The following is a 15,483-nucleotide window of genomic DNA, read 5'->3' on the forward strand; positions in this document are numbered from 1 at the left end:
ATCTGAGACTTCCCCCTCTGGCCCTGGGCGCTGGCGAACAATAAAACGCACTATTATCACGCCGGCGACATACACTGTTCGTCTTTGTCAGGCGAGGAAGGGGGGAAAAAGGGAGAATAAAACCTCTGATAGATGTTGAACTTCCCCCCGTTTTATGTATCGGCTTAATGTCAATAGTCATCAGACCAGATCCACAGGCAGGGGGGTGTGAGATAGAGATAGACGTTCAGTTGACTTCCAGGAAGACAGGAACAGACGACTGATGCGCTCGCTCCAACGAGACAAACACTGGCTCTTTCAGCGTGAACGCTCCAAAGACCGGTCACAAGCCAAGCATGAGGCTTGCAATACAATAAGAACACTTATAGTTTATCATCAACATCAGTTTATGACTATTCAGCCGTCAGACATCACTAAGGAGCTTGGATGTGCTAGCCTTCATTCAACAACTGTATCTTTTTGTTTGGATTTTTTTTAAATCAGTTATATGAGGCATCAGCCTCAAATAAGACATGCTCTGTCCAAATTGTCTGGTAATGTCTACTGTGCATAGTTTTCAATAGCAATCAGAATCAGTTATCATCGACCCTTTTAAATGTTTTTCTTTTTGTTTGGTGTGCTTTGTGTTGTTTGAAATACATTGTTTGTTTGATTTTTCTACTGTAATCTAATTCTATTTCTAAATGTTAAATGACTATACCAGACATTCTTCACTAAAATGAAGCGTGCCAGTTCAGGATTCACTGGGAGCTTGAAGTTGTGTTTTTTATACACATATATATAAATGCACTCATGAGCAAAACCACATGCAGAGGGAGACATGTTGTGTGACAGAAGAGGACACCTGCAAACTGCTGCAAATGTGTTTAGACAATCATGTACATATCAATAAAACTTCTGGAAGGGAAGCACATCTCGCTATCTGGTAAGTAGTCCCAGGAGATGCACTTTACTGGCTGGCCTGACAAATTATGTGACAGTGAACTTGGAATTGCCTATCATTTCAAAATATATTTAGATGAGTTGCATTCTACTAATTCTTTTTTATGTTATGTTTATGTTATGTAACATGAAATGTGCTGTGATATTCAATAAAAACACAGAAATGCATTATCAACTGCTTTGGGGTTTATTTTACAATTGAGAAAAATAAAATAAAAAAGAAAAACAAAGCAAAGTTATTGGCGCTAAAAAGATCTTTTTTCCTTTTTTACAATATTGTTGATAAAACATTAAACTGTATAGTCATTGTGCATCGCTCATGTATTTTCACACCATTATCATGCATCAAACTGGATGCAAGTATAGTTATTTGTTTTCCTGTAAACCAAGCTAGAGGAGCTTTTTTCTTCTTTCCAAAAAGATGGGGAAACATTTGTGTCTCTACAGCGTATATCTATGTACAGGATGTGTTCAGTTTTTTGTTAAGGTATTTTTTTTTTAGATTTTCATATATAAAAATGACAATATAAAAGTTAAAGAATGCACACATCTTAAAGTACAAATAACATTGAGCTGTTGCAAATGGCAAGATATGTCATGTGAGTTTTACATTTTCCATACTAACCATTATAACGGACTAATATCTTCTATGGGTTGAAATTAAAGCGGCACAATATAGAAAGATATTGTAACAAACCATACATTTTGAAAATTACTATTAAAGTGATACTTTACATTGAAAAGGAACATTGTCTTTTTTTGTCTTACAACAAACTTGCATACTGCACTGCAATGCCTTCTTACTGATTGATTTGAACCAAAAGCAGCAAAAACAATAATTATTCAGACCGTTGGGAGAATCCTTCTCTCAATGCAACACACAAACCAACCTCTGATCAAAACTTTCAGTTGTATAGCTGTTGAATGTCAAAAATAATTCAAAAATAATATAAGCAGGAGATCAATAAAATGAATCTGTTTTTTGTCATTGAAACAATTTAAAAAGTTCTCTTTACAAAATTAAATTGTCTTTAAGGTGCTACTTCAGTCTTCCGGAAGGGGTTCCACCATAGCTAAACAAATTTCATTTTCAAATTCTTCATGTCATATAGTCTTTTTCCTCTTTCCAAATGAATGGTTATTTTTCAAATCCACAACTATAGTCACCAGTAGTCATTTTTAAAGAGCATTAATTGAATGAAAACTTGTTCAACATCACTAAAAGACATGCACAGATCAGGACAAATAGCATATAAATACATTACAAAATAAGATGTCAAAAACTTGGCAAGAAAAAAAACAAAAACAAAAACAAACTTGAACATAAAAAGACATGGTCCAGTCAGGCAGTTTCACAACAAAAGTAAGACTGATTTTTTTTTTTAATTCTTCTCGTTCTTTTTTCTTTTCTTTTTCTTTTTTTTGACGGCTCAGTTTTGGCCCAGTGCAGTAAATGTGATCAATATATATTTTAGTGCAATGAAACTGGTCAGTTTACATAGCTGGCTCTCACTGGAGTGTACTGTGGATAGCTGCGTCTGCTGCCGCCGCCAAGGCTTCACACCTTCTCCTGTTTCTCCAGCTTCTCCAGCGCGGTGACAAACACCAGGTGGTCTTCTGGTGATTTGCCGTGAGTCTTACTCAGGTGCAGCTTGATGGCGTGTTTGCTAACAAACGTCCGGTTGCAAAGTCTGCACTGGTAAATGGCGCCGGAGCCAGAGTCATCATCTGCCGCCGTCATGGAAACCAGGGGGCTCCCGTACGGCAGTTTGTCGCTGATCACCTTGGAGACAGCCTGCTGCTCCCGCAGATGATCGGCCGACAGCTTCGACAGGTCCTTCAGACTGAAGCCCAGGTGAGACTCCAAGTGGCTGATGTACGCGGAGGGAGTCCTGAACTGCGAGGCACAGTCGCTGCAGAGGAAGACAGGCTGGCACGAGTCCATGTTCTTCAGGAACTTGGTCCCGCCGGTTCTCCGCAGCTGGTACTTGACATTGGCCAGCCAGTGGGAGATGGTGGTCATGGAGAGGCCGGTGAACTTGCAGATGTGCACCCGTTCCTGCGGTCCCAGGTCAGTCATGGCGAAGCGACCCTCCGGGGTCTCCCTGAGGCTGGAGGCGAACTGGGCCTGGAGGATGAGGAGGTGCTGGGGGTTCCAGTTCGACTGCCGGCCTTTTCTCTTCTGCACGGGCGAGAGGTCCTCCAGGGTGTCCTCGAACGTGCTGCCGTCCACGTCGGACTTCTCCGATATGGAGGACGGAGTGGACGACTTTGGGGTGAGCCTGCCGGTGAGGTTCTTCACCATGTCTGAAATGTCCATCAGCGCGTTCTCTCGCAGTGGAGACGAAACAGTGTCACAGAGGGAAAGCCCAGAGAGCAGAGGCCTGTTGCCATTGATGGAGCTGTTCACCAGAGAGCAGGAAGTGCCATTGCCGCTACGCTCATCACCACTAGCGTTGCTGCTGCTGCTGCTTTTGGATTTACTCAGATCTATGGGCTGGTCGTTGCTCTCGTAGAAGAACCTGTTTATGGGCTCCGGCTGCTTCACCTGTGTGGCGTTGAAGAGGGGCTTGTCCACGACACTGTTGCTGATTTTGTAGAGCATGGAGAGGGGATCAGAAGCGGGGTTGACAGGCTTGGAGGCCTTGCTGAGGTGAGTGTTCATGATGGACTGCAGTGCACTGAGTGGGTTGATGAAAGGCCTCTCTGGTGAATGGTCAGTGATGATCCCCAAGCTACTGCCGTTGGTGATGGGCGTCCGGCACGTGTCCGAGCCGTTTTTCGCATGGTTGGGGGTTTCGACCGGGCTGTCTTTGGGCTCCTTCTTGCATACCAATTCAGACTCGGTCTTTCTGGGACTGCTGCTCTGTGTCACTGTGGTGGCCATGGGAGCGGTGCCATCCTTCTGCTCTCTCCGCACGGGTGAGGGAGATTTGGCAGAGGAGAGGGGCCGGCACCGATCTCCGCTCACCATTCGCTCCTCCTTCTCCTTTTTCACAGAGGCCTTCCCAGTCACCTTTTCCACCAGCTCCTCCATGGCGGACACGTTGCTTCTTAGCGAGGGCGGCGACGACGGACTTCTGGGGGAGTGGATAACGGACCCTGGATCTGTCACAAAGGCCCTCATGCTGCTATTGAAAGCCGGTTGCATGGGAACGCTCTGAACAGATGGCGACAGCAAGGAGGAATGCTTCACAGCGCCCTGGAGCTGGTAGGCGGCATGGATGCTGGGATAGCCCCCCCACGTAGGCGTACCAGTTTGGGCCTTGCTGATGGCACTGGAAACTGTGTTCTCCAATGACTTGAGAATGTCCAGCCCTCCATTTGGCGTCTCATCCAGGTCCTCCTCTCTGAGGTACTTGTAGGATGTGGAGTTCGACTCTGCCCTCTCACCACTCTTCTCGTCGTCCTTCTCTTCTTTTATCTTTTTCTCCTCGGGCTCACCCGACTCCATTTTCCTTTCCTCTGGCGTCTCTTTCTTTTCCTCCGAACCTGCGGAGAGAGCTGGGGACACAGGCTGAGACTTGATAGAGGGAACGGGAAGTCTTGTGGTGGTTGGGGGCAAAGGAATGGACTGAATCTTCTCCTCCACCACAGGGTCAAACACCAGCTGCTTGCCCTTCTTGGAGGCAGAGTTTGTGACCTTGAGGAAGTGACCCGTGACCATCATGTGGGCAGTTAGCTGCTGCAAAGTATCATGGGAGCTTCCACACTCCATACACTTCAGGATCTGTGCCTTGCGGGCCTCAAACTGCCAAGTGTAACTGGCACCATTCTGGTACCCATAGCGGTTGTTGGGTGTAACATATGGGTTAGCTGCTAGCTTAGCGTCTTTCCCAGCGTCGCCAGTGGACACGCCACCACCCCCCAGGACAGTCTCAGGGGAGCATGGAGCGATGAGGGGGTCCTGAAGCATGCGCTTTTTGGCTGAGGGCAGCAGTTTGGTCGCCAGTGCTGGCACGGGCTCTTTAAGAGGCACTTTCTGGTAATGCTTGGTCTTGATCATGTGGACGCTCAGGTCCTGCAAGGACTCGAAGGAGTGGCCACAGTACATGCACTTGAGCACCTTCTGGGCGTCCTCTTTGCCTTCCATTTCCATCAGTGACCGCTTGCGGGGCTTAGACCAGCGCTTTCCATTGTCTTCCTCTTTGTCTTTGTTGTCGTCGCGGTAGTGCCCAGACTCATTCATGTGCACGGTGAGGCCCACTAGCGTGTCGTAGGCCGCACTACAATCCTTACACCTGAACTTGCTGGCGCCGGTGAAGACCGAGCCGTAAAGCTTGTTGTTTTGCCTGTACAGCTGCACTGTGCTGAAGAGACTAGGCTCTGGCAGTAAGTGGTAAGGGGTTTGCTGAAATGTTTTGGCCAGGGCTGCTTGATGCCAGTCATAGGCGGCGCTACCCCCATTGCTGGTGCCCCCTGCAGCACTGTTGTTACCGTCGCTGCTGGGAAGCGGGGTTGTGGCAGGGGTGCCGTTTAAGTTGCTGTTTGCGCTGCTGATCGGGAGGTTGACTGTAGCGCTCTTTCCGTTGTGATGGCTGCTGCTGGTGCTGGTGGCACTGCTGCTACTGGGGCAGGTGGTGACAGCCTTGGCGGCGAGGGCAGCAGGAGCGTGGGCCATGGCACTGCTGGAGGACACCGGCTTGGCCTTCATGATGTCCATGGCGATGCGGGACCAGGACGCATCAGAGATCAGGTTTGCATAGACGGCTTTCATCTGAGCCAAGCTGTCGTGGAGCGCATTGCTGTTGCCAATGCTGCTGCTGTTATTGATGGAGGGGTCAGTGGCGGTGGTGGTGTCCATGCGACAGGACCCTTCCTCCTTGTCTTGGCCGTCCCTGGAGGAAGTGCTCTTGAAGTCGGTGAGGCGGTCACTGGTGTCGCTGAGGGGGGAGCCATACCCGGCGTCCGGGTTGGTGCCGTTGCTGAGAGGGGAGTCATGGAAACTGGGGGGCCCCATGAAAGCATCGTCCTCCTCCTCGTTGCAGAGGTACTCTGCATCTTGGCCGTCCAGCGACAAGCCGTCATCGTGCAGGTGCTCCTCTTCTAAGGTGCCGGCCTTCAGCTCATCCTCTGGCACATACGCTGCAACACAGAAACAAAAGGTGGAGTCAGCAACGCAGTGATCAAATGGATTACATTACATAACACCTAATTATTCTGCAAACAACGCCAATTTACAAACAAACAAAACAAATGCTGGTTTCAGATTTCTAGGGCAGGTAATTGGAATAGAATCATGGCAGAAAACAACAAATATGTTATTTGACAACAATGCTTCCTGTTACTGAATCATTTAGTATCAGAGGTTTTCTGATATTCAATCTCTGCTTTCACTACACCGCACTTCAGTCTTCAGCGAGGATCTCGCTTACTGTTTGGACTAAACACACACTGTGATCCTACTGCATATTTTACCCACAAACATTACAGCTCATATAAACACGACCCAAGGTCTGCACACGGAGACTGCACAACAGCAATCAGGAGACGGGATGACGTGAGGATCTAAGAAACGGCGCATTGTGTCGATCACAACAAACATTTCATATTTACCATGGTCAGTGCCTGAAGCTGCTATTAAATATTCATTTATGAACAAACCAACAAACAAACAAAAACGCGCCTTGAGAGAGAGAGTGAGTGAGGGAATGAGGAGAGACAGACGGAGAGGCAGAGAGCAGAGGAGAGGGAAGGGGGGAAGAGAGAGAACAGAGAGTGAGAGAGAGAGAGAGAGAGAGGGGAAGAGGGAAGGGAGAGACAGGAAAGACAGCCCCTTTAGTCCTCCCTTTATCTCCTTCCTCCATGGTGAGATGGGTGTCCTAGATGCCGGTATCAGTCTCTCCTGATGAAACAGATGTGCTGTCAGCTTCAAACAGCACGCTAAGCTGTCATATCATAATCTAAGTGGACATAATACCTGATATATGTATGCTGGCACCATTTACTGCTGCCTGAGAGGAGATACAAGGGGAAGGGAGAAAGGCTAGCAGCTGCATCGGGGTGGATGGGTGTGCTTGTGTGAATGTGTGTCAGTGTGTGTGTGTGTGTGGGGGGGGAGGGTTAAGTGTGTGTGTGTCTGTGTGTGTGTGTGTGTGTAAGTGTGCGTCTCCATGTGTTCACATGTTAATATTGAGAGACTGTGGCAGTGCAGTGTGGTAAATGTGTACACTGTTTCTCTTGCAGGCAGCCATGTGCAGCTGGTCATAAAAACGCAGAGGGCAAACACACCCATAGGAGCCTGGGCTCGTTTTATTAGGACGCTAATATTCAGATGAATAACAGATTCATGGAGCTCTATGTTAGTGTTTGAATCCCATCAGCTGACTCTTAGGCCTATTTTTGCAAATTGCCCTATAACCCCTGCTAGGATAATGAGCGGTTTTCTTCAGAGTACATTGTGTCGTAACGATCTTTGTCGTAATTGTGAAATGTTATATAAAGAACAGAAACACTGTCTTTCTATGTTCAAGGTTTCCCATTATTCTGGAGGTTGTCACTTATTGCTATGGATACCATGGAAGTCTGTAACCAGTGAACTCCAGTGGAGTATTGATCAGGTTGTGCACTGATCAAATCAGGCTTGTGCAAAATTCCAGAATTGAATTGAAACTGGCTCTTAAATTCCAATTCAATTCTTGAATTTCACTTGCATTTCAATTGAGGTAGCAAACAGGAAGCAGAATTGCAATTCGAATTGTGCACAACCCTGGATCAAATATAGTACATCACAAAACACTGTGGACTGGCCATGGTTTAGCTAAGCCCTTTTTTGTGTCTTCGACCAACTCGAACATCATGCATGGCAGTGCTCCTTCCACCTTTTCAATTTCTACACTTTAATTTCAGGACACACTATGCAAGGACCACGGGACACCTGTCTGTAAAAAAAAAAAAAAACCTACAAAATTATATTGCCGTGGCAACAACCTCTGCAGACAATGGTCAGCATCGCTGCTCTCCACAGGCTGAAAAAAAGGCACGAATTGCGAAGTGACCTGCAAGGGGGAAATGTACTAGGGGACAGAATTTGCTTGTGCTGGACCGCAGGGCTGCTAGTGGGAGTGATGTGCTGGTGGTAAAACAGAGGGTAGAGGAGGAGGAGAGGTAGAGAGAGAGGGAGAGAGAGAGGGATGGAGGGGGGGGGGTACGTGTAGCTGCGTGCCGTCCTGTCCATCAAGTCAGCTAGGCAGAGAGAGAGAGAGAGAGAGAGAGAGAGAAAGAGCGCGCGTGTGAGGGTGATGGCTGAGAGCAGGACCATCTGCACGGGGCGAAAAACGTGCCTGTCACTTCTGCTAGTGGACACCCGGCGCTCAACGAGACAGGAGACAGCGCCGCGGCACCGCACCCTGCCACTGGCTGTCACAAACAGCGGGCGGCTAAACCAACACGCCAGGTCAGGCCACACGGACGACTGGCCAGCCAATGCCGGCCAAATTTCATCCGCCACGTACACGCGGGCGCCGTGACATTTCAACACTCCCACGTCCGCTTACAAACAGCCGTCCTCTGGGACCTAAGACCAAAGCGTCATGTCTTGTTTTGTTGATTGTGTGTCGTTTGATTTTTTTTTTTTTTTTTTTAGTGTGTGTGTGTGTGTGTGTCCCAACATCCTTAAAGAACTTTGAAGGGCAGCACTGTCACCATCCACTTAGTGGTTGGGTGGCAGACAGACAGACAGATCCAGGGGTGAAACTGTGTTTTATAATTAATGAGACTGACAGAGCTCTGTGCTTCACTCTGGGTGGGCACAAGCAGTGTGGGCTGCAGGCATGACGTTACACTCCCTCTCTCTCAGTCACACACACACACACACACACACACACACACACACACACAAAGGGGGAACTATCCCTCCCCCAAATGATACATCACTGGAAACTGTAGAGAGACTGCATTCATCCCCACCCCCCCCGCCACATGGTCACAATATTGGCTGCTGAATATTCCATTTCTGTGAGATACTTGACCATCTTTATCAGACTATTTTTTTTCATCCCCTCGCTCTTCCAACCACTATTTTCTCATCTCTCTTCCCTCTACTTTCTTTCTTTTTTTTTTTTTGCACGAGTCAGCTGGTTGTTAAATCAATAAAACTCTCTGTCAAGCTCACAGTGCCTCGCCATTTGGCTGCTGTCAAACCCAAACAAACTAGATAAGATATCCGGTCGAAAAGCAGGGGACACCAGCGAGAGGGAGCGAGAGAGAACTGAGAGAGTGACAAGAGAGAGAGAGAGAGAAAGAGAGAGAAAGAGAGAGAAAGAGAGGGTGAGACCACACAGGGAACCCCCCCCCCCCCCTCCACCACCAACTCCTTCTTCACGCCTCTTCGCTCCTCCATTTCCCAACCAAGCCTTATTTATTTACCCACATTTCTTTATTTATTTGATGTGATTTTGGGAAAGAGGGGGCAATCACCGCAGTCATTTGCAGCGCTAATGTCCAATCCCGGCCCCTTTCACTCATGTCATTTAGATGGGCCCACTTCTCGTCCCCCCCCTCGGAGCAGCGGTGGCGGCCTGGCACCCAAGTGGCGGGGGCCGTTTAGCAGACATTTTAATGGGAAAGCGGGTGCCGCCGCTACCACCGCGGCCGTCGTCTTCTTCTTCCTCCTCCTTCCCCCCCACCTCCCTAGATTCCGTTTGTCACCCGAGTCTCCATTACGAGCCCCTCGCCTCTGATGGCTTTGGACAGCAGCTGATCAAAAAGCCATTGCTTGACCTGTGCGGTGTGGCAGAACGGATGGAGAGGGAACGAGTGCACAGGGAGAGAAGGAGGAGAGAGAGAGAGAGAGAGAGAGTCAGAGTCTGAGTGAGAGAGAAATGAACAAGGGAGACAGGAGGAGATGAGAGGAGAATGAAGGCAGTGGGAGAAAGAGGAGGGAAGGAGGAAGGGAGGAGAGGCGAGGAGAAGAGAAGAGTGTAGAGAGAAGAAAAGAGAAGGGAAGAGAGGGGGTGGAGTGGAGTGGGGTGGTTCTTGGGACCGGGACACACAAGGGCTGTAAATAAAGTGACATTATTATTTCCTCTGTCCCGTCATGTAGAAAAGCCAATTATGGTAATGTGGCTGCCTGCGTGTCAGAGGGGATGCTGAGATGGGTTTCTCTGGAGCCGCGTAAGTGAGTGTGATCCGGCAGCAACATGCCCGACCCTCGCTAGCCCCTCTACACACACACACACACACACACACACACACACACACACACACTAAGACAGGGAGCAGAGGGGCCTGGCTAGCTCACTATCAATCAACAACACCCACACCTCAACATATACATTCATTCCCATGACAGCTCCACAAACGGGAAGTGTGCAACATATAATATAAATATCTATACATGTGTTATTGCTGTGGAGGAATCTTCTGGATTGTTTGGATTAATGATGGAACGTTAACTGGGACGGTTTTGTTCATAGTGTTCGGTTCTCCATGGCGTTTTGTGAAGGACTGTTCTCCATTCTGACCACCAGAATGGAAACATCCCAATAAGAGGTGCTGGTTTAGAATGATCTCCATTTAGATGACTGGATTTGCAAAGAGATGGTCACACACCATATCCCATCATCAATATGCAGGGGGATTTCATTCTTCAAATTACAGCTTTACACTTCCCCTCAGTATGCCTCTCTCTCTCTCTCTCTCTCTCTCTCTCTCTCTTGGTCTTCCCTTTCCCTGTACTCACGCTCCATCTCTCCCTCTCTCTCCTACCCCTCCATCATCTTCTCTCTTTCTCTCTCTCTACTCACCACCCAGGCAGAGATGTGAGGTTTGGTCCAGCAGCAGCCCATCTCAGAGAGGATAATGGAGCATATGGCAGAACACCTCCAGAGCTTTAAATAAACTCTCCCTCTCTCTCTCTCTCTCTCTCTCTCTACTCCTCCTTCTCCCTCTGCTCTTCCCTCTCCTGTTCCCCCTTTAGCTCCAACCGTACAGATTTATCTCCTGGGCTTCTACACTTCCGGCCGGCCTGGCAGACCCCCTCCCCCCCCCCACACACACACACCTACACCACACACACACACACACCAACCCTCTTCCCCCTCCTCCTGTCACTATTTTGGTCCACCACGCCGTTTGCATCCTTGTGTGATGTAAATAAAAACTCGGTGGAGAATACACGGCGCACTTGGCATTCTTATGCATCAACTCAAACAAGCGTGACAAATGTGCACAGCAAACAAGCGAGACAGCTGAGGCCGCGTGGCTGCTCCAGTTTTGGGGCCTTATCAAGTCACAAAATAAAGAAGTAAGTAGGTAAATAGGGAAACAAACAAATAAATAAATAAAAAAATATGTAATATGCAATGCATGAGATATATACACACTTGCACATACAGTTTGGGAGAGTTACTTAAACTACTACTACAAATTCTTTTGCTTTTGCAGCATTTCCTGTGCGTTCGTTCAAGGGGTCGTAGTGGGGGATGGGGAATGGTGTGAGTGTGTGTGTGTGTGTGTGTGTGTGTGGGGTGGGTGGGGATAACCCAACATTAACACCTCCCTGAGGAACACATTAGAGCCTCTCCCTTCAAAAGCCCCTAGTTCTTTACGAGTGCTGTAAAACACGCTGATCAAAAGAGGAGGTGAGAGGTGAGGAGGAGCGGCGGGTTAAACGGCAGTGACCGCACCTCAGACGAGGAGGTCTGTGAAAATAAAAACACATCCCACAACTACCCACGGGAGAGGGAGAGAGAGGGTCAAAACTGCTATTTGGAAAGTGGACGGTGCCCCCTCACGGCTTAAGATGTCCACAATATGGCCGCCCTTTGACTGTAAACTTACTATCCCATGATTGCCGTGACCACATTCAATGAATAGTATTGCTGCCATCTCCCATTGTTAAGAGAGAAAATGCAATCGAGGCAAGAGAAAAGCCAAATAGAGGGTTTTTTTTTTTTATTTAGCAATATCTCTACAACTTCTATGACCCAAACTCACACACAGCCACACATAGAACAATACATACACACACATATTCTCTTTCACACTGACAATAGAAAACCATGAAGAAAAGACACACACACACACACACACACACGCACACACACACACGCACACACACACGCACACACACACGCACACACACACACAGTGAGTGCACCTTATTTATGGATATGTGATATATTTGCTGTTGGCAAAATGGTAAGGATCAGGAAACGGGGGTCAGAATGGTAACTTGAGCTGGGTAGGAGAAGCAGGTGATTGCAATTCATGCTTCACAGCTAGGTTTTAACACGCAGCTGGATCAATAGACTGTACCAGCACGATCGATCGCAATTCATTCCCCCGTTTTATTTGGATTTTCTCCCATTCTGAGTATACTCGTGACCAGTTCAAACACACACACATACAGTACACACACACACACACACACACACACACAGACTTGGATACAAACGTACAACTCCCCCACACACACAAGAACATACAGAGCATTCATACAAAACGTATGAAATAATCAAATAAAAACACAAGAACTGCATTTAAGGCATGTGCAAACATGATTCTACACAAAGCAGTTCACCTACAATGAATAGAAATAGACACTACTTACACACACAGATACTGACACACACACACACACACGCACACACACACACACACACACTGCAGACAATGCCGACATGTGGGCTCAATAAAACAATATGGAATTTATTTATTTTTATAGAGCATATCAGCTCATCCCTGTCTCCTCTGCATAACCAGCCCAGTATAATTAAACCATAAATTTCAACATGCTCGTTTAATTACAAGAGACAATGTCGGGAGGCAGGAGAATAAACAAATGCCTTTGAAGTGAGTGCTTAAAAAGGAGGGGAAAATCTGAGCGAGAGAGAGAGAGAGAGAGAGAGAGAGAGAGAGAGAGAGAGAGAGAGAAAGAGAAAGGGGGGCAGAGAGAGAGAGGGAGAGCATAACAGAAGGGAAAGAAAGAAAAGGAGGAGGAGAGAGAGAAAGACATGAAGCAGTTCATTTTGGTGAGCTGACACTTGAAAATGGAGAGAGCTGATGCAAAGAGAGAATGAGAAAGTGATAGAAGGAGATCAGGAAAGAAAAAAAATGAGAAAGTATGAATGTGTTTGTACATGTCTATTTGTGTGTGTGCGTAAGTGTAAGTGTGAGTGTGTGTGTGTGTGTGTGTGTTGTTTTTGGATTTTGAGCGCTGCTTTCAAAGGCTAGCCCGGTGATGATGGGGTGCCAACACTAGCAGGCAGATGTCAAACAAGCACCATGCCGACGCACTACGGGCACACCTATCGAGCGAGGACACGCAGAGCGAGAGATGCTCCCGCAACGCCAACAAACACACACAACACACGCAAGCCCCACTTCCTGGTGAAGAGTGGGCCAATTAAACATTGCCCGTACACAACAGGTTAGGTGATTAACCAAAGTGGAGATTAGGCACTAATTGGCGGAGGTGGCGTATTTATATGTTAGCTACGTTTTAGCGCTGCTCACCTCAGCGCGGCGAGATGACTAGCGCAGTAAGTATTCCTAATTAGCCAGGGGAATGAGATGAGGGTTAAGGGTGGGTGGGTGGGGGTGTGTGTGTGTGTGTCTGGGGTTGGGGGGGTTGGTGGAGTGTGTGTTTACAGTTTACTATGGCACACACACACACACACACACACACACACACACACACACACACATACATACATATGCAGACATGTTAGGTTTATACAAACAGCTGTGGGAGTTAATCCCGTGTTAGCATCGGTGGCTAAGCAAACACAACGCTAAGAGGGGGAAATAGAGGGAGAGGGGCAGAGAGAGGGAGGAGTTGCATGCCCTACTCTTTCATGTTTTACTCCATCTCTCTATCTCTCTATCTCTTTGTCTCTTGGACTCTATTCTCTGTCCTTTCCTGTTCAGGTCTCTGAAGGGAACTCATCAAGTAGGGAGGATGTCTGAAGAGAAAGCATGAGGTCATCTGTGGTACAAACTGATAGCCCTGCATGCACACCACTACTTAAAGACTGGTCATTGACAAGGCCTCCGATTACAGTCCCTTCTCTTACAATCGCTCTAATCGTGTGTCTCGTTGCACTGACCTTTACACCTCCGTCATTGTAGAAATCCCTCAGGTGTGTATAAAAAAAAAAACGCCTAGTATGCTTCAGTTGTTTCACACACACACACAAACACACACGCACGCACAAACACACGCACGCACACATACACACACACACACACTAATGCGGCTCACCTGTGCCGCTCGCAGTCCCCTGAAAGACAACACACACACAGAGGCCCCAGACAACAGCCAAAGGCAGCTGGCTCCATCACCTAGCAACGGTCTGGCTGATAGATGACCCCAAAGATGGATAATTACCGTAAATCACTAGAGCTCCGACACTAAGAGGGAGAATGGGAGGGGGGCGCGAGAGGGGGAGAAAAGAGAGGAGGAGGGAGGGGGTGAAATAGTGAGTGATTGAGTGAGTGAGAGAAAGAAAGACAGAAAGGGAGAGAGTGTGTGTGAGAAAAGGAGAGAGAGAAAAGAGAAGGGTGAAAGAGAATGAGTGATTGAGTGAGAGAAGAGGGAGAGGGAGAGGGAAGAGAGATTGTGTGTGTGTGTGTGTGTGTGTGTGTATGTGTGTGTGTGTGTGTGTGTGTGGGGAGGGGATAAAGAGGGTTAGGAGCTGGCTGAGCAGACATTAATGCACCTTGATGAGGCGTTGGGCTTCCCCTCACTCCCCCCCCCAAACACACACACACACACACAGGGCCACTAAAGCTGCAGCCGCCTTTGCCACAGTAACCCGACACTGCTGGCCCCGCCCCGCTGCAGGGGCTGCCTGCTCGTCAAGAGCTTCACCTCGCTACACAGAGGCGCCAATCAAAGGGCCGACCCAAAAACATGCCAACCACGGGGGGAGGACGGACCATCCCAAAAACTCACACAAGTGTGGGGGGGAGTGAACAACAAACACACACGTATATCACAAAAAAAACTCTCACAGTTGGGGACAGAAATCCTAAAACACCTTGTTTCACCAAAGTGAAAAAAGCTTATTGTTTTGTTTTGTTTCACAGGTTTGATGTTTAAAGTTAAAAATGTGTGCGTGTCTGTGTTTGTGTGTGCAATCAGGACACAAGCCAAGCAGAAGTGCTCATTTTGTGCCCTTCTGGCGTCTGCCCCTCCCTCATCCCCACCTCTCTCTCTCTCTCTCTCTCTCTCTCTCTGGGAGACATCTGATATGTGGAGCTGTGATAGATTGACAGGTAATGAGAAGAGTGAGGAGGCGTTGGAGACAGGAGCAGGTGTTGTCCACAGTCTGCTTGGCTGGCTGTGAGATCTGCCACGTACTTCACTCTCACACACACACACACACACACACACACACAAGGCCATCAGATACAACTCCTCATACAACACAGGCAACTGAGGAGAGAGAGAGAGAGAGAGAGAGAGAGAGTGTGGGAGAGTAAAGGAGAAAATCAGCAGAGTCCAACACAATACGGCTCACAGACACACGGATAGCTTACCGACATAACAAATGAGGAGGCGGCTACAAGCGAGGGGAGGGGAGGACTCGGCAG

At 48.0% G+C, this 15,483-nt stretch overlaps 1 protein-coding gene across 1 annotated transcript in view; it reads right to left on the reverse strand.

Annotated features, from left to right (window-relative positions):
* Window positions 1-1,127: 1,127 nt before the first annotated feature.
* LOC143119079 (teashirt homolog 1-like) overlaps window positions 1,128-15,483 on the reverse strand; it is a 32,279-nt gene continuing 17,923 nt past the window's right edge. The window contains exon 2 of the mRNA XM_076280331.1: window positions 1,128-6,027. Within this exon, the coding sequence (XP_076136446.1) occupies window positions 2,501-6,027 (3,527 nt within the window). The 3' untranslated portion in view covers window positions 1,128-2,500. The remainder of the gene's footprint in view (window positions 6,028-15,483) is intronic.

This window comes from Alosa pseudoharengus, unplaced genomic scaffold (genome assembly GCF_046254945.1).
Source record: "Alosa pseudoharengus isolate Yale_2024_CS ecotype anadromous, Long Island Sound unplaced genomic scaffold, YU_APseudo_1.1 YU_APseudo_1.1_scf_12, whole genome shotgun sequence".
Classification (NCBI taxonomy): Eukaryota; Metazoa; Chordata; class Actinopteri; order Clupeiformes; family Clupeidae; genus Alosa; species Alosa pseudoharengus.